This window comes from Phoca vitulina, unplaced genomic scaffold, assembly GCF_004348235.1.
Source record: "Phoca vitulina isolate PV1807 unplaced genomic scaffold, GSC_HSeal_1.0 scaffold13, whole genome shotgun sequence".
In the NCBI taxonomy this organism is placed as follows: domain Eukaryota; kingdom Metazoa; phylum Chordata; class Mammalia; order Carnivora; family Phocidae; genus Phoca; species Phoca vitulina.
In genome coordinates this window covers 47488913-47514704 of record NW_022589716.1, presented here as the reverse complement: position 1 = coordinate 47514704, position 25792 = coordinate 47488913, and the positions used below count along the sequence as shown (strand labels likewise).

Here is a 25792-nt window from a genome sequence, read left to right as displayed (position 1 = left end):
TTTGGAAAGCCATAATAATGAGCTTCTGGTTTTATCTGTGAGCTGCGTTTCCCACTTCTCTGCCATTTGAGATGTATCATCACCATTTGGAGCCATATCCTTAAGCCAACAGAACTATTATTTACTTAACATGTTTCCTCAAATAGACCTTTAAAACTTCAAAAAATGTAATAGGAAGGAACTTTGTATCACCGCTGTATGAGAAACCAGTCTTTTGCCAGAAACAGGCAGTAACTGTAAAAATAAATCAATTCATCACTAACATCTAGGATTTAGATGGCACTCACTGATCCGTTGTACAGGGAATTGGGGCACAGAGAGGTTAGGCAAATTTCCCAATCTCACATGGTGATTAAGCGGCACCTGCAGGGTTTGGAAACGGATTTTTCAAGAGCAGCTATAAAACTGTAGTTTACTGCAGGACCCTTTCCCACACCCTCACACCGCCAAGTGTTGACTCCAGTGCACATGCACACACCTGCACACAGCATCAGTGCACCCTTGGTTCCCTGTGAGCCTGACTTCTGGGCAGCGAGGCGCAAGGGCCAGGCCTGGTTCCTGGTCTCCCCACCCCACAGGGCTAGCTGGATGTTTCTCTTTCAAAGGCGGGACTTCACTCTCATCCCCTCACACACAGGAGTCCTGCGCAAGCTGAGTGCTCACCTGGAGGGTGGATCCCTTGCCAGGACCAGGTGAGGCCCAACGGCCCTGATGCCCAGCAGGGCAGGAACTGAGAACTCCCACCTCTCCTCCCAGAGCTGGCCAGGACCTGCATGAGCCAGAATTCAGGCAGGACCTGGAGACACCTGTGGAAAACAAGGCTACAGGCTGGCCTTGGGGGGAGGTAAGAGGTGCTCTTAGGCCTGATGCTGGGGATGGAAGATGCGGGAGGGGGTTACGTACAGAGGGCTGCTCCCCATACCAGCCCTTGGCCCCCTGGCATGCAAGGCAGCAAAAAAACACAAGAGGACACAGTGCACCTCCGACCCACCGATCTGCCACTTTGATGACAAGGCTTCTTGGCCTCGGGTGGAGGATAGTACCCCCAGGGCAAACTGAAGGAGGCGGAGCCTCACCGGCGACAGGGCTCTTTCCACCCAGTCTCCACCCTTCGCGCCCTGGACTGCAGCCCCACTTGATCGGGTGTAGGGCGTGGAAGCTGGACGAGCGAGGCTCGCCACCCGCCGTCGTCCACCTCCTCAGTCCCCAGCGGTCGGCCGCCGCGCCACCCTGCCGCCCGCCAGCGGGGCCCTCGCACCCCCGCGCCGTGCCTTGGTACGCGCCGCCGGGCGGGCCGGAGCGGGCGGGGCGAGTCCCGGGGCGGGTCCCGGGCCGGGCACTGCTGCCCCCCGCCGGACAAGGCGGACTGCGACCCCGCGGGCCCCGCGCAGCATGGGGAGGCGCTGCTGGCGGCGGCGCGCGCTGGCCGCCGCGTGTCTGGGGGCTGCGCTCCTACTCCTGGGCGCCGCGCCCCGCGCCCTGCGCCCGGGTGAGTGCCCGTCGGGCCCCTCCACGGGGCACCTGCTGCCTCCTCCCGGGCTGGGAGTAGGGGGTGGGGGTGGGGCAGAAAGGCTCTAGGCACCCGCGCCCATGCCCCAGCTCCCCGCAAGGGTGTTGCGCCCCTCGGGAGTTGGTCTCTCGACGCCCAGGGGACGTGATCGTTTTGGGCCTCACAGCCTGTGCCCAGGGATCCGGGTCAGTTGTGGGTGTTAGAGGGCATTGGGCCCACCCAGGAAGGCAGCCTCATTTACCTTGCCCCCGAAGCCCCTTGGCATAAGCTTGGGTGGGTTGGGGAAGCTTCAGGCCGCCTGGTCCTGAAGGCGGGCCCTCTGTGGCACAGGCGCTGCCGCCCTGCTCCGCCTGAAGTTCCCATGGGGAAGAACTTGGGGCTCCTTTGCACCCACTGCATGGTCTGGTTGGGGAAACTGAGGCAGCTAGCCATGACTCCGCAGTGTGTAGTAGCTGCTCTGGGCCAGGCATGTGCTGAGTCTTAAATTCACTTCATCTCCTCCCCATTTCACAAAGTGGGAAACCAAGGCCAGAGAGATTTAGGGACAGGTGTGGATGGCTAGCCTGCAGCCTACACAGTCCGCCTGGGGGTTGAGGTGCCCAGTCAGCAGTGTGTTCCCATCTCTGGCTCTGTTTGCCTTTCCTGGGTGTGAGTGTGTTGGGGTAGGGGGCAGGGATATGTGGGTAAGGGGTAGGTCTCCACTCTCCTCCCTCTCCCTGTGTGCGCTCTGTGAGAATCCTCAGAGTCTCATCTTTGGTGACTCCCAGGCAGGGTCCCAGGGAGTAAATAATCACGCCCCAGGGTAGGCAGGGACTGTGGGCAGCGGGGTCAAGGTGGCCCAAGAGATGAGGCTGAGGAATCTGTTTTTGGGGGGACACTCACCCACCTGGCTGGGTCTAGATTAGTGGATAAGGGTCATTCCACAGCCTTACCTGCTGGATGACCTAGTCCCTCTCCTCCCAGGTCCTCAGTACTCCCATCTATCACATGGAGTGCTCAAGTTCTTCCTTACAGGGCTTCTGGGGAGATGAGAATGAGACAGCAGACAGAAAGTGGTTGGTCATGATTAGGGCCAGCTGTCATGATTAGGGGTTTCACTGTGCTACCTTCATCCTGGGGTGAGGGGCTTCCCCCTCTGGCTTTCCCTCAAACCCCCATACTGCTGGAGGCCAGGGTTTAGCTGGGGTCCAGGTGAGCAGGGCTTGGAGGGGGCCTCTCTAGTGCTCACCAGAGCTCTACGCAGTCACCCTGCCACTCACACTGTTTCCCCCATGCCTGGACTCAGCCATCCAGACACCTCTCCAAGCCCATGGAAGGGAGATGTGGTCAGTCTTTCTACCACCACCCCCTTTCCGTGAGCAGGCAGGCCATCTGGGAGTGATGCTCCTGGTTCATGGCAGGTGCTCCTGTGTCCTAGCTGAGTGGAGTGTCCCCTAGTACAGTGTGGGCTGTGGTCCTATGGTCTATGACCATGACAGTCTCTGTCCACCCAGTCATTCACAGACAAATGTTTACTCAGGAGCTGGACTCCCAGGCCCCAGGGCTCAGCCCCTGGGGTGGGGTGTGAGAAAGAGAAAAGGCCAGAGCATCTGGGCCCTGGTGTGGGGGGTGTCGGGGGGGTATCTACAGAGGAGTCAGTACATTAGGGTAGGCTTCTGTGTGTCTGTATCTCTGGGCTTGCACGTATCTCCTCTGCCTGGACGCATCTCTCCTGCTACCTCCTCTCCTCCTCTACCCAGGCCTGAGAGGAGAAATGAGCCAAGGTACTGGTCACTCTCTGTGCTTTGTTCCTTTTGACCGTCTCATGCAAAACCCAAGAGAGCAGGAGCTAGAGAGGGACTTGTGGTCCCCCTTCCTAGTCTTTGCCTGGGCTGTGTGTCCCACTGGGCTTCCCTGCCATGTGAATACCTTGGCCATGACAAAAGAAGGTTAATTAAACCAACCTACCAATCTCCTCTGCTGGTTCTTCCCCGCCCCACCCCGCCCCCGAGCCATGAGGGTGTGCTAATGTTGGGCCCACAGGCACCTGGCAGACCCCAAGGGAAACAGCTAGGTGGAAAGGCCTTCTGCCAACCATCCAGCTGGAGGTGGACCCTGCTGTCCAGGGTCTCTGAAACTGGCCTCAATAGGGCCTTCAGCATCTCTGAGCATGTCCCTGAAGCTGTGTTCCAAGTTGGAAGGGGGTGCGGTGGGGGTGGGCCCCTGGCCTGGGGCTAGGGCTCCGGGGCACAAGAGGAATGTCAGCACCTTACTCCAGGCAGGTAGGTCTGGCACAGTCCCCTCCTTCTCCAAAGCAGAAGGTGTTGCCACACATTGGGCAGGGGACCCCTGAAAGGCTGCCACTATAGGCCTGGGGCCCCTGTTGCCCATTTATTAGCGGGGAAGTCTGGAGCAGCCCACCCTGGCACCCCTCGGCCCCCAGGATTCCACCAATGCTGACCTAGTGCCTAGGGTCCTGGGGATGAGGAAGATGCTGGGGGCAAGGTGGGACAGCTGCCCAGGATACTGCTGCCCTCAACACCCACCCTCACCCCGGGGTCCCAGTGGCACCTCCACTGTCACCTCTTGTCCCCTTCGCTTCCTCTGTGTCCCAGCCTGGGCATGGCGCTGTAACCCTGTTGACCACATATTTGCTGGGCACGTGCTCATGCGAGGTGCCTTTCTAGGGCTGACAGCAAAACTTACTAATATCCCTGCCCTTGCAGACCTTACATTTTTAATATTAAAAATCCAAATCTGCAGTCTGCATCCTCTATCCCCAGAGGCACACTCAGGGAGAGTCTCCATGCCACCACATTAAATCCGCTACAGGGGTTCACAGGGGCGGCATTGGGAGGGGCCAGATCCCTTTCCTAGATTTGCAAGGGTTGAGCATCTTTCCTGAGGTTAGAATCTCTGTCCACTTCTAGGGGACCTGGGGTTGGGGGCAGGGAAGGGAGAGTGTAGAAGAGGTTGGGTGGAGGGGGGCTTATCCCCAGGGGACCCCATCCCTTTCTTGCAGGCTGGACTGTGGCCCTCCTTTCCTCCGGGCCACAGCCCTTCTCTTGGGGTCCAGTGCTTCCTGTCCGAGGTCCAAGGGTGATGTGTGCTAACAGAGATTTCCCCCACCATCCTTCCTGGAAGGTCTCCAGGTGGGGAAGGACCCGGGAAGCTCAGGTGGGGGCCCTGACTCTCTCTCCTCCTCGCTCTCCATCCCCTTCCTTCTTTGGCACCACAGCACCTGGGGACTCAGGCCACAGAGACAACTGTACAGACTGAATGCAGGGTGCCTGATAGTCAGGGTGCCCCTGCAGTCATGCAGCCTAGCGGCCCTAGAGGCAGCCATTGCTTTTAATGAAAAACCAGTATTTTGGTTCTATGCAGAATAAATACAGAAATAAATGCCCAACGACTACTGGGGAGCCCGAGTGCCAGGGCTGAGGTGGGTCGGTGAGGACTGACATAGGCCTGGCCTTGGAGCTGAGCAGGGCCCCCCTAGGACCCAGCAGTGGCCCGTCAGCACAGAAGCCAGGGATCTTTGCAGGGGTAGCCAGAGGAGGCTGGAGCAGGCGGCTTCCCCCTGCAGCCCTGTGTCCCTTGCTTCCCCCTGAGCCCCCTGCAGGACCCCACCCTATAGGCTCTCCCTCATCTCCCTTGCACACTGGGGCCCCGATGCACGACTCTACATGCTCTGACTCCTCTCCGTCCTGGCCCCTAGTCCCTCACAGGCAAGTGAGGAACCAGAGACTGGAGCCACCCAGAGGACAGTGTCTCAGTGAGGACAGCTCAACTCAGGCCAACTTAAGCCAGATATGGCTGCCTTCAGGAATGCGTGGATCCAGGGGCTGAAACCATGTTTCCAGCTCTAGGTTCGGCTTTTCTCTCTCACTCCAAAGGGCGGGCTCTTTTACTGATAATTCCAGGCAGAGTCTCAAGGATGTGTCTCATTGGCCTGAATTGGGTCACATGGTATCCACCTCTGAGCCAATTGCTGTTGCAGAAGGGGATGGAATGCTCTGATTGGCTAGGCCTGGTCACATGCCTATCCCAGCAGCTATGGGAGAAGGACGCCTATCAGAACCACGTGCATGGGACATAAGCAGGTTCGTTCCTGGAGGGAAATCAAGAGGGCTAGCCAAAGCAGGGGGAGTGGCTGCTGGCAACCAAATAAATAGATGCTCACCACCCTGCTGTCCATTCTCAGATACTGCCAGAGTGCCCAGGGCACAGAGGCACCTTCCAGGCCTCCAGAGAGTGCCATGAGAAAAGTCTAGCTGGCAAGATGGATGGCTCACTAGAGTAGGCATTAGTAATCCCATTTTGCAGAGAGACTAAGCTCAGGAAAAGGGAAGTCATTTGCTCAAGGTCACCCAGCTAGGAAGTGTGGGGGCCAGGATTTAAATCCTAGTCTAAATCCCTAACCTTTATGCTTTCTACTCTACACTGCAGGGGTATTTGGGTTGGGCTTTGAAGGCTGCATAGAAGTTCACCAGGTGGGAAAATGAAGAAAGGGAATTTGGGGCAGAGGGAATGGCACAGACAAAAGCATGGAGGAGTGAAAGGCCTGGTGTGCTAAGGGCTGTGCTGTGGGCAGAGCTCTGGGTTTATGAGAAGAGGTGGTAGGGTGGAAGGCAGAAAAGTACTATAAGTTGGGCTGGTCATAGGTGGCCTTGAATAGCAGGCCAGGAGTTGGGGTACTCTCCCTATGGCCATAAGGGGCTATCAGTCTTTAAATAAATATTCATTGACACTAGGTGAGGTACAGGGATTACAAGAAAACAAGACAGTCCCCTTCTTACAGAGCTGACCTTCCGGAGAGGCAGCCAGACATCAACCCATATACAAACCACGTTATTTCAGCGGTAATAAATGCCATGAATAAATTAAAAGGAGAGACTGGGAAAGATCCTGGTGTGGAGTGTGGCTCATTGGAGAGACCCTCTTTCCAGAGGGAACTTCTGAGTTGAAATCTGAACATGAAGTATTTACTCTAAAGTATAAGGGTTCCTGGAAGAGCATCCCAGCCAAGGAACAGTGCAAAGGCCCTGAGGTGGGAATTCACCTAATGTATTTATTGCTTGGCAGAAAGACCAGTGTGGCTGGAGCTGGGGGGGGGGGCAGGGGGGAAGGTGGGAGGTGCACCAGGAGGTGGCTCTGGGAAGAAACAGGAATTTATTGTTAGCCAGTAGGAAGCCATGTAGGTTTTAAGATCACCAAGGTAGAAGGAAGAGAAATAAGAAGCTGGATAAGGAGACCAGTGATTATCCTGGACAGAGCCAAAGGGGCTTGCTGCCCTGAGCTGACTACCATGGAGGAGGTGGGAGGTAGGGGGCAGGGGCAGTTCCTGATCATTCTGCAGGCAGAGGTGATGAGACTACACCCAAGAGGGGTTCCATTCCAGGTGGTTTGTGGAATTCAGCAAATAGAGTTTGAATTTTAAATACAAGTGGAAAGATCTCTACTTCTCTTCAGAAAAAAAAAAAAAAAGTGGCATTGTTTTTTATTTGTGAAGGGCTTGTTAACGTGTTCCTCCATGGGCCTGATTACCAGAGGGAATGTCCCTGACCCGGGGACATGCAGGTCAGCCCTGAAGTCCCAGGTCACCCAGGGGACTGAGAGGGCTGGGGAAACCCTCCCTCCCCCTCCCCCAGCAAGGTCCCTGGGGCCTGTCTGTGCTGTTTGGGCCTGGCTGTCCCTGCCTGTCTGGTCTTGCAACACTATGCCCAGCTAGAACTTATTAACCAGAAACCACATGTAATCTTTGCTCGCTGGACTGGGAATCACCAAACAGTATTTCCCCCCGAAATGGTGAAGTTTCAAATGGCCCACAGAACAACTTGTGCCCTGCCGACTCCAAGGGGAAGCCTGTCCTTAGGGGTGGGTGTGCGAAGGGCCATTTATTGGGTTCCTGCTTTCAGTTTGCCTGGATGGCGGTTCACCCACTTACCTGTAGGTTTTGTGAGGTTGGGCGGGGCTGTGTGCCGGGCAGAATGGGTGCCCAAGAGATGTGCCCTCAGATGTGTACATGCGCTGTGGCCTGGGGTCAAATCCCGTTTCTGGGCTTTACTTGCTCTGAGGCCTCAGGCATGTTTCTTTTCCTCTTTGAGCCTCAGTTTCCCCACCTGTCAAATGCAGATAATAATAGTTTCTACCTGATATGAGTAAATGTGTCCATGTGTGCAAGCACCGAGCAGAGTGCCAGGTGCTGGCTGACCCCAGGGCTGTGCCCCAGGTGCTTCTTCCCTGGCTCCCCTGACCCCGCCAAAGCGCTGCCTCCTTTGCCAACTGCCGTGCTCTCTTAGGGGCTTCCTGGCCACACGCAGTGGGCACTGCAGGGTGTTGGGTTGGTCTTCGCACTGGTCTACTGGACGGGGACTGTGGTCTGCTCCTGAGGCTGGGGCTGCATGGTTTCCATGGCCTGGAGCCCTCTGGGCATGGGCACCGGGCTGTCCCAGACTGTGGGCAGCTCACCCCGCATTGCTTCCTCCCTTCACCCCAGCTGCTTTGCTTTGAGCTCTTTCAAAACTCCAGCGGTTTCCCCACTGTGATCTGTTTCTCCTTCTGCCAGCCTCTGTCCCTGTCACCGTGTGTAGCCTGTCTCTTTCTCTGTCTGCATCTTTGGCACCCCCAGTCCCTCCCACCTCCCTGCCCCCCCCCATAACCTTCTGCTATTTTTGTCTCCTTTTTCAAAGCAGAACCCCACCGCGGTTTTGCCTGTGGCTGCCCTGGGCTGGCCCAGGCCCCTCCCTGGCTGTGAGACCTGGCTTTCCCTGGCTTGTCTGCTCCATGGTACCCTTCCTTGGCAGGGAGCCTGGGACCTGAAGCCTCGTGGAGGGGCTGCAGGGTGGAGGACACAGGCCAAGAGAGGCTTGGGGCAACCAGAGCAGAGGTTGGGGGATGCCTCAGTGTGACCCTGTTTGGGGCCACCCTGCCCTCAGAGCCAAGCCCCCAGTTTTCCAGAGTGGGGGGCTGGATCCAGGGATCTTCAAGGCAATCCCCTTCTGGCCCTCCTAGACCCATCTGTCCCCCTCCATGGCCAGCCTGCCCATCCCACTAGACTGTAGGTTCTTCTGGTCTCTGTGGCAGGAAGGGGTGGAGTGGGTGGGGTAGCCCAGCCCTGTAATCACTGGCCACAGCTACTCTATAAATAGGGCCTCACTCTGGTGCCTGTTCCCTCTGACCCTCACCCACTCGCCCCTGAGGTCTGGTATGGGACCTGCTTTCCTGTAGGCTGGAGCCTGAGCAGGAAATGAGAGTCCCCACACAAGGGTTGGTGTTTCTGAAGGCTGGGTGCCTCCCTCCCAGTTGTGGGGCCTTGGGGTAGAAATGGGCCTAGGTGTGTTTCACTGGTCCTAGGGGCACCTCCCCCCCCACACCCCTCAGTGGGTACCAGCCCTTCCTCAAGCCCAGGCTATGGCCCTGAAGGGAGCTCAGTGGGTGACCTTGAGCCACAAGTAACACAACCGCAGAATGATGACGAGGGTACCTCTCCTCCCCCGGCTGTGGGTGGTGCTGTGCTCATGTGACCCAGCCTCTCCTGGGGGCTACGGCTACACTTAGGCCAGCAGCGGCGGCCACCCTGCCAGCCCTGAGCCCGGGGCCTCCACTGCACTTTGAGGGGCCGGCCAACTTTGCTGCCACCTCCGGTCAGCTCATTGTCCGATGACAGTGGTGTTGCTGGGATGTGTCCAGCTGCCAGGAGACAGAGGTTCAAGTCCTAGGACCATTGATAAATCCTAAGATACAGGTAGGCCCTGAGGGCCTCGCCTTGTCCCGGCACCCTGGCTACAGAAGAGCCCAGGCCTTGTTCCCAGGACACTGGAGTGGGGAGGGAGCTTGAGGCTGCCAGAGGCATGCCAGGAGGCCCGGGACAGTGGGCTTCAGATGCACACCGAAGGTTCTGGAGGCCAAGGCGAGGTCAATCCAGCCGTCGTTTATTCATTCCTTCAACCAACCTCTGCCAGGTATGCCTCTAATAGAACGGTTCTCAAAGTGTGCTCCTGGACCAGCAGCATTAGCATGACCTGGGAGCTATTAGAAATGCAGATTCTTGGGCCCCACTCCAGCCCTACGGGGCTAGAACCTCTGGATGTGGGGCCAGGTAATCTATGTTTTCATCTATGCATGCTAAAATTTGAGAACCACTACTCATGGTCAATTTGCCAATAGTTAATCAAATTTTCCAAGTTTATTTCTTCGTCAAAAACATGTCTTAAAGAAAACGCCTGGATCTTTTCGATTAATGTATTCTTGGCAGCATTTTGAAGACTCTTCATTTTGTTGAAAGCCAAGGGTCATGGGAACGTTCATCCGTCTTACGAATATATTCTTTTCTCATATGATCCTGAATTCTTGAAGATACTCTTCTTATGAATAAGCAATATTCTTAGGAATTCAGGAATATATTATGATAGCCATTGACTAAATTTGTAAGCTAGATTTACATAAAATGCCCTTGCATGTATTCTTTTTTTATGATCAGTATTTTTATTTTCATTGAGATCTAATTCTCATTCCATAAAATTCACTTTTTTAAAGTACACAATTCAGTGGTTTTTAGTGTATTTAAAAGCTGTGCGATATGACCTCTATATAATTCCAGAATATTAGCCATTAGCAGTCACTCCCCACTTTCCCAGTGATCCCCCGCTGTGTCCCCCCGGCCTGGGCAACCACTGTTTTCTGTCTCTAGGGATTTGTCGATTTGCGATGTTTCATGTAAATGGCATCAAATAATATGTGGCCTTTTGAGTCTGGTTCCTCTCACTGAGTGCAATGTTACGAGATCCAGCCATGTGGAGACCAGGGTCAGTACTCCTTTCCTTTTTATGGATGAATATGTATGGATGTGCCACAGTATTTATCCATTCATCCGCTGGTGGACATTTGAGGTTTTGGTTATTAAATATAATGCTGATGGAAGCATTTGTGCATAAGTGTTTGTGTGAATGTGTCTTCATTTCTCCTGCGTGTGTACCTAGGAGTGGAATTGCTGGGTCATAGGCTAATTCTATGCTTAATTTTTTTTTCCAAATTTTTGTTATTGTGGTAAAATACACGTAAGATAAATTTTGCTGTCTTCATCATTTTTAAGTGTACGGTTCAGTGATATCAATGCGTTCACAGTGTTGCATGACCATCCTCTCCAGAGCTCTTTCGTCTTGTAAAACTGAAACTCTGCACCTATTAAATGACTCCCCGTTCTCCCCTCTGCACCCCGGTGACCATCACCTGCTCTCTAGCTCATTGGTTTTTACTATTCCAGGTACTCTGCGAGTGGAATCATTCATGATTGGTCCTTGTGTGACTGGCTTCTTTCACTCAGCATAATCTCCTCAGGGCTCATCCATGTTGTAGTGTGTGTCAGTTTCCTTTCCTTTCCAGGCTAATACCCACTGTAGGAATGGGCCCCATTTTGCTTATCTGTTCATCTCTTCATGGACTCTTGGGTTGCTTCCATGTTTTAGCTGTTGTGAATAATGCTGCTGTAAACATGGGTGTGCAAACATCTCTTAGACGCCTTGCTTTTTCAAGTATTTTGGGTATGTACCTAGAAGAGGAATTGCTGGGTCGTATGGTAATTCCAAATTTAATTGTCTGTGGAAGCTCCATGCTGTTTTCATAGCAGCTGCCCCATGTTATCTCCCCACCAACACTGCACAGGGTTCCAATTTCCCCACATTAACAAAACTTGTTCTCTCTCTCTCTTTTTTTTTTTTTTTGATAGTAGCCATAATAATGGGTGTGAGGTGGTATCTCATTATCATTTTGATTTGCATTTCCCCAGTGATTAGTGATGTTGAGCGTCTTTTCATGTGCTTATTGGTCATTTGTATATTTTCTTTGGAGAAATGCTATTCAAGTCCTTTGCCCTGTTTTGACTTTATTTTTTGTTGTTGTTGAATTTTAGGAGTTCTCTATATATCCCCTTTCAGATACCTAATTTATAAATATTTTCTCCTATTCTGTGTGTTGTCTTTGGGTGCACAAAAATTTTTTTAGTTTAATTTTATTTAAATTCAATTAATTCACATATAGGATATTATTAGTTTCAGAGGTAGAGTTCAGTGATTCATCAGTTGTGTATAATGTATAATGCTCATTACATTATGTGCCCTCCTTAATGCCCATCACCCAGTTACTCCAATTCCCCCACCCACCTCCTCTCCAGCAATCCTCAGTTTGTTTCCTAGAGTTAAGAGTCTCGTATGGTTTGTCTCCCTCTCTGATTTCGTCGTATTTTATTTTCCCCTCCCTTCCCCTATGATCCTCTGTTTTGTTTCTTAAATTCTAAAGACAATATGATAATTGTCTTTCTTTGACTGACTTATTTCGCTTAGCATAATACCTTCTGGTTCCATCCACATCATTGCAAATGGCAAGATTTCATTCTTTTTGATGGCTGAGTAATATTCCATTTTACATACATATAATAATGAGATATATATATATATACATATATATATCTCACATCTTCTTTATCCATTTATCTGTCAATGGACATCTGGGCTCTTTCTGTAGTTTGGCTATTGTGGACATTGCTGCTGTAAACATTGGGGTACAGGTGCCCCTTTGGATCACTATGTTTGTATCTTTTGGGTAAATACCTAGTAGTGCAGTTGCTGGGTCGTAGGGTAGCTCTATTTTTAACTTCTTGAGGAACCTCCATACTGTTTTCCAGAGTGGCTGGACCAGTTTACATTCCCACCAACAGTGTAGGAGGGTTCCCCTTTCTCCACATCCTTGCCAACATTTGCTGTTTCCTTTCTTGTTAATTTTAGCCATTCTGACTGGTGTGAGGTGGTATCTCATTGTGGTTTTGATTTGTATTTTCCTGATGCCGAGTGATGTTGAGCCTTTTTTCATGTGTCTGCTGGCCATTTTATGTCTTCTTTGGAGAAACGTCTGTTCGTGTCTTCTGCCCATTTCTTGACTGGATTATTTGTTTTTTTGGGTGTTGAGTGTGATAAGTTCTTTATAGATATTGTATACTATGGGTGCACAAAGTTTTTAAACTTCCATCAAGTCCAATTTACCTATTTTTTCTTTTGTTACCTGCGCCTTTGGTCATATCCAAGAAATCATTGCCAAATCCAATGTCATGAAGCTTTTGTTGTATGCTTTCTTCTAAGAGTATTATTGTTTTAGGTCTTATGTTTAGGTCTTTGATCCATTTTGAGTCAAATTTTGTATATGGTGTGAGATAAGGGTCCAACTTCATTCTTTTGCATGTGAATATCCAGTCTTCCCAGCACCATTTGTTGAAAGGAGTATCCTTTCCCCTTTGGATGGTCAAAATCATTTGACCATATATGTAAGGGTTTATTTCTGGGCTCTTTATTCTATTCTATTGATTTATATGTCTGTCCTTACACCACCCACTGCTTTGTTACTATAGCTTTGCAGTTAGTTTTGAAATTAGGAAGAGTGAGTCCTCCAGTTTTGTTGTTCTTTTTCAAGATATATTTGGGGTCCCATATGAATTTTAGGATGGGGTTTTCTATCTCTGCAAAAAAAATGTCATTGGAATTTTGACAGAGATTGCATTGACTCTGTAGATTGTTTTGGGTAGTATTGACATTTTAACAATATTAAGTTTTCCAATCCATGAACATGGGACATGTTTCCATTTCTTTGTGTCTTATTTATTTCAGCAGTGTTTTGTAGTTTTCACTGTACAAGTCTTTCACCTCCTTGGTTAAGTAATTCCTAAGTATTTTCTTCTTTTTTACACTATTGTAAATGGAATTGTTTTTGTACTTTCCTTTTCATATTGTTCATTGTGTGTGTATGGAAATGCAACTGATTTTTGTGTGTTGACTTTGTATCCTGCTACTTTGGTGAACTCATTTATTAGTTCTAACAGTTTTTGTGTGTGGAATCTTTAAGGTTTTCTGTGTATAAGAACATATCATCTGCAAACAGAGATAATTTTATTACTTCTTTCTAGTTTGGATACCTTTTCTTTCTTTTTCTTGTCTAATTGCTCTGACTAGAACTTCCAGCATTATATTGATTAGAAGTGGCAAAAATGGGCATCCTTGCCTTATTCCTGATGTAGAGGAAAAGCTTTTAGTCTTTCACTATTGAGTATGATGTTCACTGTGGGTTTTTCATATATGGTTTATATTGTGTTGTAGTACTTTCCTTCTAGTCCTTGTTTTTTGAGTGTTTTTTTTTTTTTTATCATGAAAGTATGTTGAATTTTGTCAAATGCTTTCTCTGTGCCAAGTGAGATGATTGTGTTTTTCCCCCTTCATTCTCTTAATGTGATGTATTGCAGTGATGGGTGTTTGTATGTTGAACTATCCTTGCATTCTAGGAATAAATCCCACTTGGTTATAGTGCATAATCTTTTCACTGTGCTGTTGAATTCCGTTTTCTAGTATTTTGTGGAGAATTTTTGCATCAATATTTATAAGGGATATTGGTCTGTAGCTTTCATTTCTTGTAGTGCCTTTGTCTGGCTTTTTTCCCCCAGTCAGAGTTATACTGGCCACACAGAATGAGTTAAGAAGTGTTCCCTCTTCCTTAGTTTTTGGAAAAGTTTGAGAAGGACTTGTATTAGTTCTTTAAATGTTTGACAGACCACAGCAGTGAAGCCATCAGGCCCATGGCTTTTATTTGTCAGGAAATTTTTGATTACTGATTCGATCTCCTTACTAGTTATAGGTCTTTTCAAATTTTCTAACTACTTCATGATTTAGTCTTAATACATTTTGTGTTTTTAGAAATGTGTCTATTTCATCTAGGTTATCCAATTTTTTTGGCATACAATTGTTCATAGTATTCTCCTGTGTTTTTTTTTTTTTTTAATTTCTGTAGTCACTAGTAATGTCCCACTTTCATTTCTGATTTTAGTAAGCTGTATGTTCTTTTTTTCTTGGTCCATCTAGCTTAAGGTTAGTCAATTTGTGGATCTTTCCAAAGAACCAACGTTTGGTTTTATTGATTTTCCCTATTTTTCTATTCTCTATTTCATTTATCTCTGCTCTAATCTTTATTATTTCCTTCTTTCTTCCAGCTTTGGGTTTATTTTTTCTTTTTCTAGTTCCTTAAGTTGTAAAGTTAGGTTGCTGATTTGAGATCTTTCTTGTTTTTTAATGTAAGCATATATAGCTATAAATTTTCTCCTAAGCACTTTCACTGCATCCCATAAGTTTGGTATATTGTTTTCATTTCTGTTTGTCTCCAAGTATTTTCTAATTTCCCTTGTGACTTCTTTGATCCACTGGCTTTTTAGAAGTGTATTCTTTGATGTCTACAAATTTGTGAATTTTTCCAGTTTTCCTTCTGTTACTGATTTCTGACTTCACCCTGCTGTGGTCAGAGAACATACTTTGTATGATATATGTCTTTTAAAATCTATCATGACTTATTATGTGGCCTAATACATAGACTATCCTGGGAAATGTTTCATATGCATTAGAGAAGAATATGTATGCTGTTGTTGTTGGATAGAGTGTTTTGTATGTGTCTATTAGATCTAGTTGGTTTATTGTGATATGTAAGTCCCCTGTTTCCCTCCTCATCTTCTCTCTGGTTGCTCAGTTCATTATTATGAGTGGTGTATTGAAATCTCCACTATTATTGTAGAGCTGTCTATTTCTCCCTCCTATTCTGTCAATTTTTGTTTCATATACTTTGATGATAAGTTAATGTTTGTAATTGTTCTATCTTCTTCCTGTTTTAAAACTTTTATTTATATATGAAGTTCTTTGTCTCTTGTAAACTTTTCTGATTCAAAGTCTATTTTGTCTGATATTAATATAGTCACCTTTGCTCTATTTTGTTATTATTTGCTTGGAATATCTTTTTCCATCCTTTCACTTTCAACCACTTTGTATCACTGGATCTCAAGTGAGTCTCTTGTAGACAGCATATAGAGTTGGGTCAGATATTTTTATCCATTCTGCGAATTTCTGCATTTTGACTGGAGAGTTTAATCCATTGACATTTAAAGTAATTACTGATAAAGCAGAACATCTGTCATTTTGTTATTTGTCTTCTCTGTGACTTATAGTTTTTTTATCCATCATTTCCTGTATTACTGTCTACTTTTGTGCCTAGTCTATTTATTTTTTGTAGTAAAATGTTTAAATTCCTTTCTCATTTCTTTTGTGGATACCATGGGGATTACATTGAACATCCTAAAATAATACATTGTATTTTGAATTTATACAGGTTTCTTCATTTGAATGGACCATACTTTTCCTGTTTCTTTGTATGACTTCTAATTTTTTGTTGAACACTGGACATTTGAATCTAATAATGTAGCTCTGGAAAGCAGATGCTCTTTCTCAGTGATTGCTGTTTTTAGTTTCTGTTTTTGTCTTTCTGATTGTTGTAGCCTGTCTCTGTGCTGAGGTTCAGCCCAAGGTATAAATTTAAGGTCTTCTTAGGTCTTTTCTGAGCCTCTTCCTGGGCATTCACAGTCAGTTTCTAATTTTCCCCACCTATGCAGTTGTTTTGAATGTTTTAGTATTTAATGTCTGGCTCCAAAAAGGGGAAAAGAGAAAAATGAAAGGTGGGGAAAAGGAACCAGCTCATTAAGTCTCCTGGAAGTCACTTTATGTGGAGTGTGAGGGGCTTGCAACAATGTGGGGAGGTATACTGATCAAAGCACAGATCTCTGATATTTGGAGAATAGGATCCTTTTTGCCCACTCTGGCTCTTGCATGCTGTATGTAAGCTGCTCCAAGAACAGATGCACAGCTGCCTGCCATGTGGCTGGGGTGGGGGGTGAGTGGATGCCCTGAGCTAAGAAAGAGCTGAAACTGACTGAAATTTACCACCATGTACCATTTAAGCCTTCCCCTGGAAGATGCAAGCCTTCAATGGACTCCAGAATTCCAGGTCTATCTGATGTATCCGATAGATTCTGCCAGTACAGTTGTTGCCTGGGTGGAGGGACAGATTCTTGGTGTTCCTAGTCTGTCATCTTTCCAGAATCATCTAGGCTTAGCTTTTAAGGAATTGCCAAACTGTTTTCTGTGGCAAAATATCTCTATTTTCCATTCCCACCATCAAAGTATAAGGGTTCCAATTTCTTCACATCCTCACCAATACTTGTTTTTATCTTTTTTTATTATAGCCATCTTAGTGGGTGAGAAGTTGTGTCTTAATGAGGTTTTGATTTGACTTTTCCTAACAGCTAGTGATGCTGAGCATCTTTTTATCTGTTATTGGCAATTTGTATATTATTGGAGAAGTGTCCATTCATATCCTTTGCCTACTTGAAAAGTTGGGTTATGTCTTTTATCATTTGGTTATAGGCATTCTTTTTTTTTTTTTTTTTAAAGATTTTATTTATTTGAGAGAGAGAGAGTGAGAGAGCATGAGAGGAGAGAGGGTCAGAGGAAGAAGCAGACTCCCCGCTGAGCAGGGAGCCAGATGTGGGACTCGATCCCAGGACTCCGGGATCATGACCTGAGCCGAAGGCAGTCGCTTAACCAACTGAGCCACCCAGGCACCCTATAGGCATTCTTTATATATTCTGGATACTAGTCCCTTATCAGATATATGGTTTGAAAATATTTTCTCCAAGTTGGTAGGTTGTCTTTTCACCTTCTTGATGGTGTCCTTTGAAGCAGAAAAGTTTTTGTTGATATAGTCTAGTTTATCTATTTTTTCTTTTGTTGTTTTTTTGATGCCATATCTAAGAAATTACTGCCAACTCAAAGATCATGGAGATATACGTCTATGTTTTCATTATGAGTCTTTGTTAGCTCTTACATTTAGGCCTATGATCCATTTTGAGTTAGTTTTTGTATATGGTTTGAGGTAGTGGTACAATTTCATTCTTTTACATGTGGATATCCAATTTTCTCAGCAAAATTTATCATAAAGACTGTTCCTTCCCTATTGAATTGTCTTGGAACCCTAATAAAAAATCAGTTGATCTTAAGTGTAAGGGTTTGTTTCTGAACTGTGAATTCTATTTCATCAATTAATATGTCTCTCCTATCCCACCACCACATCATCTTAATTACTGTGGCTTTGTAGTAAGTAGTGAAATTAGGAAGTGTGAGATCTCCAAGTTTGTTCCTTTTCAAGATTGTTTTAGACATTCTAAATCCTTTGAATTTTCTTTTTTTAACAAAAATTTTTAAAAGATTTTGTTTATTTATTTGACAGAGACAGAGAGCACAAGTAGGCAGAGAGGCAGGCAGAGGGAGAAGGAGAAGCAGACTCCCCGCTGAGCAGAGAGCCCAATACAGGGCTCCATCCCAGGACCCTGGGATCATGACCTGAGCCGAAGGCAGACGCTTAACCGACTGAGCCACCCAGGTGCCCCAATCCCTTGAATTTTCTGATTAATTTAAGGATCAACTGTCAACTGTCAACAACTCTCAATTTCTGCAAAAAAGGCAGCTAGGGTTTTTATAGGGATTGCATTGCATGTGTAATCTGGGGAGTACTGCCACCTTAATGATATTAAATCTCCCAATCCATGGACATGGGATATTTTTCCATTCATTCAGGTCTTCAATTTCTTTCAATGATGTCTTGTAGTTTTCAGTGATAAGTCTCGCACTTTTGTTAAATTTAATCCTTAATATTTTTATGCTGTTGTAAGTGGAGATGTTTTTGTAATTTCAATTTTGGGTTTTTCATTACTAGTACTTAGAAATACAATTCACTATTGAATATTGATCTTTTATTCTACAACCTTGCTGAACTCATTTATTAGCTCTTAGCTCTAATAGTTGGTGGATTCTATATATATACTATATATAGTCTATATATATTCTATATATATTCATGTCATCTACAAATAGAATAATTTTACTTTTTCCATTCCATTCTGGATGCCTTTTCTTTGTTTTTCTTGCCCAATTACCCTGGCTAGAACTTCTAGTACATTGTTGAATAGAAGTGGTAAAAGTGGGCATCCCTTGTTTTGTTCCTGATCTTAGAGGTAAAGCATCAGTTTTTCACCATTAAATATGTTAGCTGTGGGTTTTCTCCTAGATGGCCTTTATCAATTTGATGAAGTTCCCTTCAAGTTCTGGTTTGTTTAGTATTTTTAATATGAAAGGGTATTGGATATTGTGCAACACTTTTCCTGCATGTATTGATAATTATGTGGGTTTTTTCTTTTACTCTATTAATATGGTGTATTACCTTGATTGATTTTTGTATGTTGAACCACTCTTGCACTCCTGGGATATATATTACTTGGTTATATATAACCATTTTTATATGTTTTATATATTCAGTTTGCTGGTATTATTTTTTTTTTTTTTTTGAGGATTTTGCATCTATGTTCATAAGAGATAATGTTCTGTAGTTTTCTTTTCTTGTGATGTCTCTGTCTGGTTTTGGCATCAGGGTAATACTGGGCTCATCTAATGTGTTGGAAGGTATTTTTCACCCCACAATTCTGTTTTGTTTTTCTGAAGGGGGTAAAGAGTTTGGAAGAGATTGGTGTTAATTCTTCTTTAAATTTTGGTAAAATTCACTAGTGAATATCATCTGATTCTGGGCTTTTCTCTGTGGCATTTTTTTTTTTTTTACATTACTACTTCAATGTATTTATACATATTATTACACATTACATTATTATACATATTATTATATATTACATTGTTATACATATACATTATACATATAATTGTTATATGTCATTGGGGTTTTCTATTTCTTTTTGGTCAATTTCAGGAATTTGCATCTTTTTAGGAATTTGTCCATTTTGTATAGGCTATCTAATTTGCTTTTGTACAATTGTTCATGCCTTTCTCATTTCTGTAAGATTCCATTCTAATGGTTTCCCTTTCATTCCTGTTTTTAGCAATTTGAGACTTCATTCTTCTTGGTCAGTCTAGCTAAAGTTTTGCCAATTTTGGTGATCTTTTTGAAGACTGCATTATACTTTATTCACTTATTAATAAGTATAATCATACTTTAGAAAAATATGACCAAGAAGCATAAGATCATGAGCCTATGCTTACCTAAATCAACTACATTACTAATAATATTATTCACATTAATTGAATATGTAGGAAGATATTCCTTAAAACACATTTAGAGTAAAAGAATAAATTTAGTAAGCAGAGTTTTTGGTAATTTTAGGAAGATTGAAGAGTACAGCACTGAGACAGATGGATTGTATCCCTGCACACTGTCTTCCAGTCTAGGAGACAGTGAAACCTGCATTTACCACAAAGCGGCATACACATTGGCCAGGGAAGTACAGGCTGCTGTAGGAGTCCATGGAGGTCACGTGACCTGGTGGGCTGCCACTGGAGAACCTGCAGCTTGGCTGTGCCACCTCTATTGCTACCCAGCCCTTTCTGGCTGCCCACACCCAGGATCTGGGGAGGCTGGACCACCAGCCAGCTTGGTGAGCCCCTGAGGGCTCCATGGACATGGGGCTGGTAGGGGCGCGGCATGAAATGAAGGCAGAGGAGATGGATAAGGTTGGATGGTCAGGTCTTTACCAGAGGGCTGTGGGCTGGGTACCACCTTTCCTCTCATCCCTGCCTGTCTGGCATCCTCCAACTCTGAAGGGTAGGACATGGGGACAGGAGCGATACCAAAGACCCTGCCCTGGTGGATTAGGGGGCCTATCAGTGCCCCACACCCCACCAAGGCAGATGAGATACAAGAGGGAAACTGAGTCCCAGAGGTAGATCAAATGTGCCCAAGGGAGTTGGCCAAGTCTCCCAAGGGCTACAGCCAGTCCATCTGATGCCTCTTTCCTTATGCCCCATAGCATTTGAAAACAGCCTGGGCTCTGGCTGGCTCAGTGGGAAGAGGAGGAGTCCCCTGCAGATGCTTTATGACTTGGACCAGGTAGGTGGACAGACCCCTGCCCAGTGATCCCTCCCTCTACCTCCAGCCATGGGAAACTGAGAACCCTAGTGTAGACCTGCTGTCTTGGGACTAGAGCCCACAGTAGGGCTTGAAGAGGCTTCCTCTGCAAATCAAGGCCCTGTGCAGAGAGGAGAATGCCTGTGACAAGGGCAAATCTTCAGACAAGCTGAGAGACCTGGGGTCTCCACCCACCCACCCACCTACCCATCCATCATCCACCCAACAACAGACTGAAGCCACACTGTGCCAGGCACTCTGCCATGTGTTGAGGATATAAAAGAGCAAAGGACCCTCAGGAAGTTGACAGTCTAGTGGGGAGACAGGAATTAAGTGACCCCCCAGATTTTAGTATCTGCTGCAATAGGGAAACATGCAGGGAGCCCCTGCCCTCACACTGTTCTTAGGCACCCGGACCAGGAGGCTTGCCGGCCCAGGCACTCCACTTCCGCTGTGGGCCTGCTGGGACCATGCACAGCCCAAACACACACACAGTTAGACCCCACCGAGAGCCACGGGCCCCTGGCTCACACACACACCAGCAGGCACGAGGAGAGGCACCCATTCAGACAGCATGTGTAGAGCACCCAGTGTATGCAGGCTGTGCTCAGGCTGCTGCTGATCCAGTGGCAAGCAGGTCAGCTGGATCCCTGACCTGGGGCAGCTGATATGCCCAGGTGAGGAAGATACCATCCCATCATTGCCACCTGCACTAACCTGTAGCTGATTTGCATCGAAAGGGGCAGTACAAGGTGCGACAAGAGATCTACCGGGAGGGTCCTAGTTTAGATGGGGAAGAGAGATCCTCTCTGAGAAAGGGACATTGGAGCTGAGACCTGCAGAGAAGGAGTTAAGAAGCAAAGAGTAGAGGGCCAAGTGCCTGGTGGTGGACAGACAACAGAAGAGGGTGTGCGAGGTGAGCCAGGAGTGGGCAGCAGCTTGGGTGGTGCCTGGCAGGTGGGGCGAGGGCAATAGGGAAACCATAGAGGGTTTTAAGCTGGGGAGAATGATCAGACAGGTTGGGTAGGTAGCTGTTCACTGAATCCCTGAGGGCTGAGCCAAAGGGGCCTGTGGAGCTTATCTGACCCATGCCTTTGGGTTGCAGGTGTGGAGGCCTTGGTTCAGAGAGGGTAACTGGCTTGCTCTGGGCCACACAGCAAGCTGAGGGCAGGCCAGGCTCTCAGCAGGATCCTGGGTTCCACTAGTTCCACAGGCTTCTGAGGGGCAGATGGGGCTGGCTCAGCCCCCTCACAGACTGAGGTCCCTCTGACGGTTGCGTGTCAAGGCCCTGGGAGCTTAGCACCTTGTGGCTGGAGAAATAAGAGTAATAAAAATAATCTGGCCAACAAAGGCTAACTGTGTACCAGACACTCCAATTCTGTGAACGTATTTAGTCCTCATGGCAAGCCTATAAGGTAGGCCTGTTGTTATCCCTGTTTACAGATGAGCAAACTGAGGTACAGGGAGGCCAAGGACACAGAGAAGGTTACAGAGCTCATAAGGACTAGAGCCAGGCTAAGGATCCAGGCAGCCGAGTCCAGTCAGGCTGGGAGAGATGGTTGTAAATGTAGGATTTGTTCCTGGACCAGTGGGCATAGCCCCAGCTTCTGAGTCCTAAGGGACCTGAGTTGGGAGTCCCAGCTTCCCTACTTGAGAGTTGTAGGCAACTCATTTCTATTGAGCCTCAGTTTTCTCACTTCTGTGGAGATAGTATTGACTATCTTGGTATTTATGGGGCTCCAAGCAACAGAAAAGCTGACTTTAAGCCATTAGGACAGTCGGTGTTTACTTCCCAAGATGCTCAGAAACCAACAGCCCTTGGTACAGCAACAACATGTTGCCCATCAACATACTCTGAATGTTGACATGTGATACATCTTGTTGCCTCATGACTTCAAGATGACTGCCAGGGCTCCGGACATCTCACAGGATGGTACCCCAAGCAGAAAGGGAGGGGCTGAGGCAAAGATTTTTTTTCCTTCAGGAGCCCTCTCTTTTTGTGCTGAAGGAAAGTCTTTCCTGGGAGCCATCTAGCAGACTTCCCTGTACATCTCCTTGGCCCAAACCAAGCCAGATGTTCACCCCAGGACCCATAGCTTTCATGAAGTTGTGTGAGGCTGCTATGACTGGTTCTTCCCCAAGGCTTGGCACATGACCTACCACAACTGGGGTCTGCTGGCAAGGAGGGAGGATGACTGACAGGTGGGTGGCTGGCCAACATTCCCTGCCCCAAGAAATATGTGGGGATGTCTGGAAGCTGAAAGCAGAGCTTGGCTGTGGGGCCACTGGATACAGCCTTCTCCTGGCACCCGGGTGAAGCCAGGCTTCTGAGGCCAGTCCTGTGAGTCTGCCTTAGAGGAAAAGGGATCCTCTCAGTGCTCCCACGCCCCTCACTGCTCTGAGATTGGCAGCCACCCTTCTGTGAGATTTTGAAAAAGTAAGATAAGCACATGATAGGGCATTCAACCCTTCAAACGAGTATATGCAGTGAAGAGTACCTCTCCTTCCCACCCTGGCCCTGGTTACCCCTGGAGGCGACCAGTTCGTTCCCTGTGTGCCCTTCCAGGCATGTTCTAGGCATGTGTGTAGTGTCCAATGCTCTGTCATGTGCTTAGGTCACTTTTCCAGAATCATACCTACAGGTATATATGTCCTTTTTTTCTGCTTTATGTTTTAATTGAGAAAAATTCAAACATATACAGAAGTAAAATGTACAATGAACCCCCACATTCCCATCACCCAGTTTGAACAGTGATCAACTCTGCCCTGTTTCATCTAGACCCCTCTCCCTCCATTCCTACTTGGGATTATTTGGAAGCAAATTCCAACCTTGTTTAGTATGCGACAATTTCAATATATATCTAAAAGAAAGGCTCCCGGGGCACCTGGATGGCCCAGTCAGTTAAGTGTCCAACTCTTGATTTTGGCTCAAGTCATGATCTCAGGTTTGTGAGATGGAGCCCCATGTCAGGCTCCAAGCTAAGCAGGGTTGTCTGCTTGGGATTCTCTCTCTCTCTCTGCCCCTCCCCCCCCCATGCTCACTCACTCTCTTTCTCTGAAACAAATAAATAAATCTTTAAAAAAATAAATTAAAATATGAGAAGCTGCCTACAACCTATCCTTTCTGAAACATTTTTTATTTCCTTCCTCACCCTTTGTACACCCAAAATGTGACATGTTAACTCCTGTTCTGTACTTTAGCTTTTATCACTTGAAGTATTTTGGATTTCTGCTTGGATTTCTGGATACTTTTAAAGGCATGAGAAGCGCAAATGAGCACCTCCCCCACACACACATTCTTCCCCTCCCCACCCAGCAATGGCAGATACTCTTATGCAGGCACTGGACCCAGTGTCCTGCCATTTCAGGTGCTGCTTTGTCCTTCTCTGAAATGGAAACACTCACAAGGCTCTTTTCGTAACTGGGATATAACTCACATGCCATAAAATTCACTCTTTTACAGTGTACCCTTCAATGGTCTGTAGTGACCAAGGCTGCATGACCATCACCACTCTCTAACTACAGAACACTTTCATCACCCCCCAAATTTTATTATTGAACAAAAAAATATCTCAGTAGCCTGCAAGTGGCTGCATTTTTCAACTCTATATGGAATTAAAGCTGTTGTTCTTATACACTATCCTGATATTCAATTTGTGCCCACGCTCACCACTCTGATGACATACTTATTCCATCAGGCTTACTCTGACACGGTCATATTCATCATCAGGACCTCCTTGGTCCCGAGGACCCAACCCTACTTGTCACATCCTTCCACCTGCCTCAGGTTAGAGTCATTTTCCCCCCAAATTCTGGTCTAGGATCTGGGTCCCAAATCACAGTGATCGGTGGCAGTGCTGGGGTTCGAATCCCCTGTTCCGTTGCCACGGCCCAGTGGGCGCAGGGCCCGCAGCGCCGACAGCCCCCCCCCCCCCCCGCCCCGCTCTCCCACCTCCGCTGTCGCCCGCAGGGCCCGCGCTCAGCCGTGGCCGAGGTACACCGGCAGCGGCGCGACCTGCTGCGCCGAGCCTGCAGCCGCCACACGCGCCGGCAGCGCCTGCTGGGGCCCGAGGACCTGCGGCACGTGCTGGTGGACGACGCGCACGGCCTGCTCTACTGCTACGTGCCCAAGGTGGCCTGCACCAACTGGAAGCGCGTGCTGCTGGCGCTGAGCGGCCGCGCCCGCGGCGACCCGCGCGCCATCCCCGCGCACGAGGCGCACGCGCCGGGCCGCCTGCCCTCGCTGGCCGACTTCAGCCCGGCGGAGATCAACCGCCGGCTGCGCGCCTACCTGGCCTTCCTCTTCGTGCGCGAGCCCTTCGAGCGCCTGGCGTCGGCCTACCGCAACAAGTTCGCGCGGCCCTACAGCGCGGCCTTCCAGCGGCGCTACGGCACGCGCATCGTGCGGCGCCTGCGGCCGCGCCCCCACCCCGACGCGCTGGCCCGCGGCCACGACGTGCGCTTCGCCGAGTTCCTGGCCTACCTGCTGGACCCGCGCACGCGCCGCGAGGAGCCCTTCAACGAGCACTGGGAGCGCGCACACGCCCTCTGCCACCCGTGCCGCCTGCGCTACGACGTGGTGGGCAAGTTCGAGACGCTGGCGGAGGACGCGGCCTTCGTGCTGGGGCTGGTGGGCGCGCCCGGCCTGCGCTTCCCTGCGCCCCCGCCCCGGGCCAAGGCGGCCGCCGCCCGCGACCTGGCCGAGCGCCTCTTCCGGGACATCAGCCCCTTCTACCAGCGGCGTCTCTTCGACCTCTACAGGATGGACTTCCTGCTCTTCAACTACTCTGCCCCGTCCTACCTGCGGCTGCACTAGGCGGCGGGGCCCGTCACATCGGCCGCACGGTGTGCATTTCTGGTGCGCCCCCCCCCAGGCCCCCCGCACCCCGATGCTGGTGCTGCCTGCCCGGGACTCCACTCTGAGCACCACTGCCCCGGCGCTTCCCTGCTTGGCCAGCCCGCCCGGGCCTCCATCCCATCCGGCCAGGTTTGGGTGCAGCCCACCTCAGGCGGCTGGACACCCGTGTGCCTGCCTGTCACTTGATGCTTGCTTCCTCTGACTGCGCCAGCTGGCAGGCACTTCTCCAGACCGCTGGGTGGGGAAGCGTTGAATTACTAGTATTTTTTAGTTTGTGAGAGGCCATTTTGGGGGGTCAACTTTGACCCCAAACCAGAGCAGAATGCCGGTTCGGTGCAGTCTGCGGCCTCTTCGCCGCCTCGGCCCTGGTGTTGACAGCCGTGGTCCAGGAGGAAAGCCCTCCGTCATCGGGCTCAGGCTAAGGCCTTCCTTGTCAGTGGGCATGGCATGGAGCCCACCCTGAGTTGCCTTCCACTCTGCCTGTCACTGAGCCGTGCTGCCTCTCCCCGTGGCTGGCCCCACCTTTGATCTCAGGCTGGCCACAGAGCCCAGAGTGCAATATGGTGGCAGGTTTTATAGGACCATCGTGAGCCGGGGAGCTTATGTTTTTGAAATAAATGTTTTTTACT

General features: G+C 48.4%; 1 protein-coding gene across 1 annotated transcript; it reads left to right on the top strand.

Annotated features, from left to right (window-relative positions):
* Positions 1-1392: 1392 nt before the first annotated feature.
* CHST13 (carbohydrate sulfotransferase 13) lies at positions 1393-25792 on the top strand. The gene is made up of 3 exons (XM_032412090.1): positions 1393-1489; positions 20208-20287; positions 24276-25792. The coding sequence occupies exons 1-3, from the start codon at positions 1393-1395 to the stop codon at positions 25119-25121; spliced, it is 1023 nt and encodes a 340-aa protein (XP_032267981.1). The 3' UTR covers positions 25122-25792.

Bases quoted from the DNA above. Each gene is read 5' to 3' on its own strand.
- CHST13 (XM_032412090.1), top strand. From the start codon at position 1,393: ATGGGGAGGCGCTGCTGGCGGCGGCGCGCGCTGGCCGCCGCGTGTCTG. The intron at 1,490-20,207 runs GTGAGTGCCCGT...TATGCCCCATAG, and splicing joins GCCCCGCGCCCTGCGCCCGG to CATTTGAAAACAGCCTGGGC. The intron at 20,288-24,275 runs GTAGGTGGACAG...TGTCGCCCGCAG, and splicing joins TGCTTTATGACTTGGACCAG to GGCCCGCGCTCAGCCGTGGC.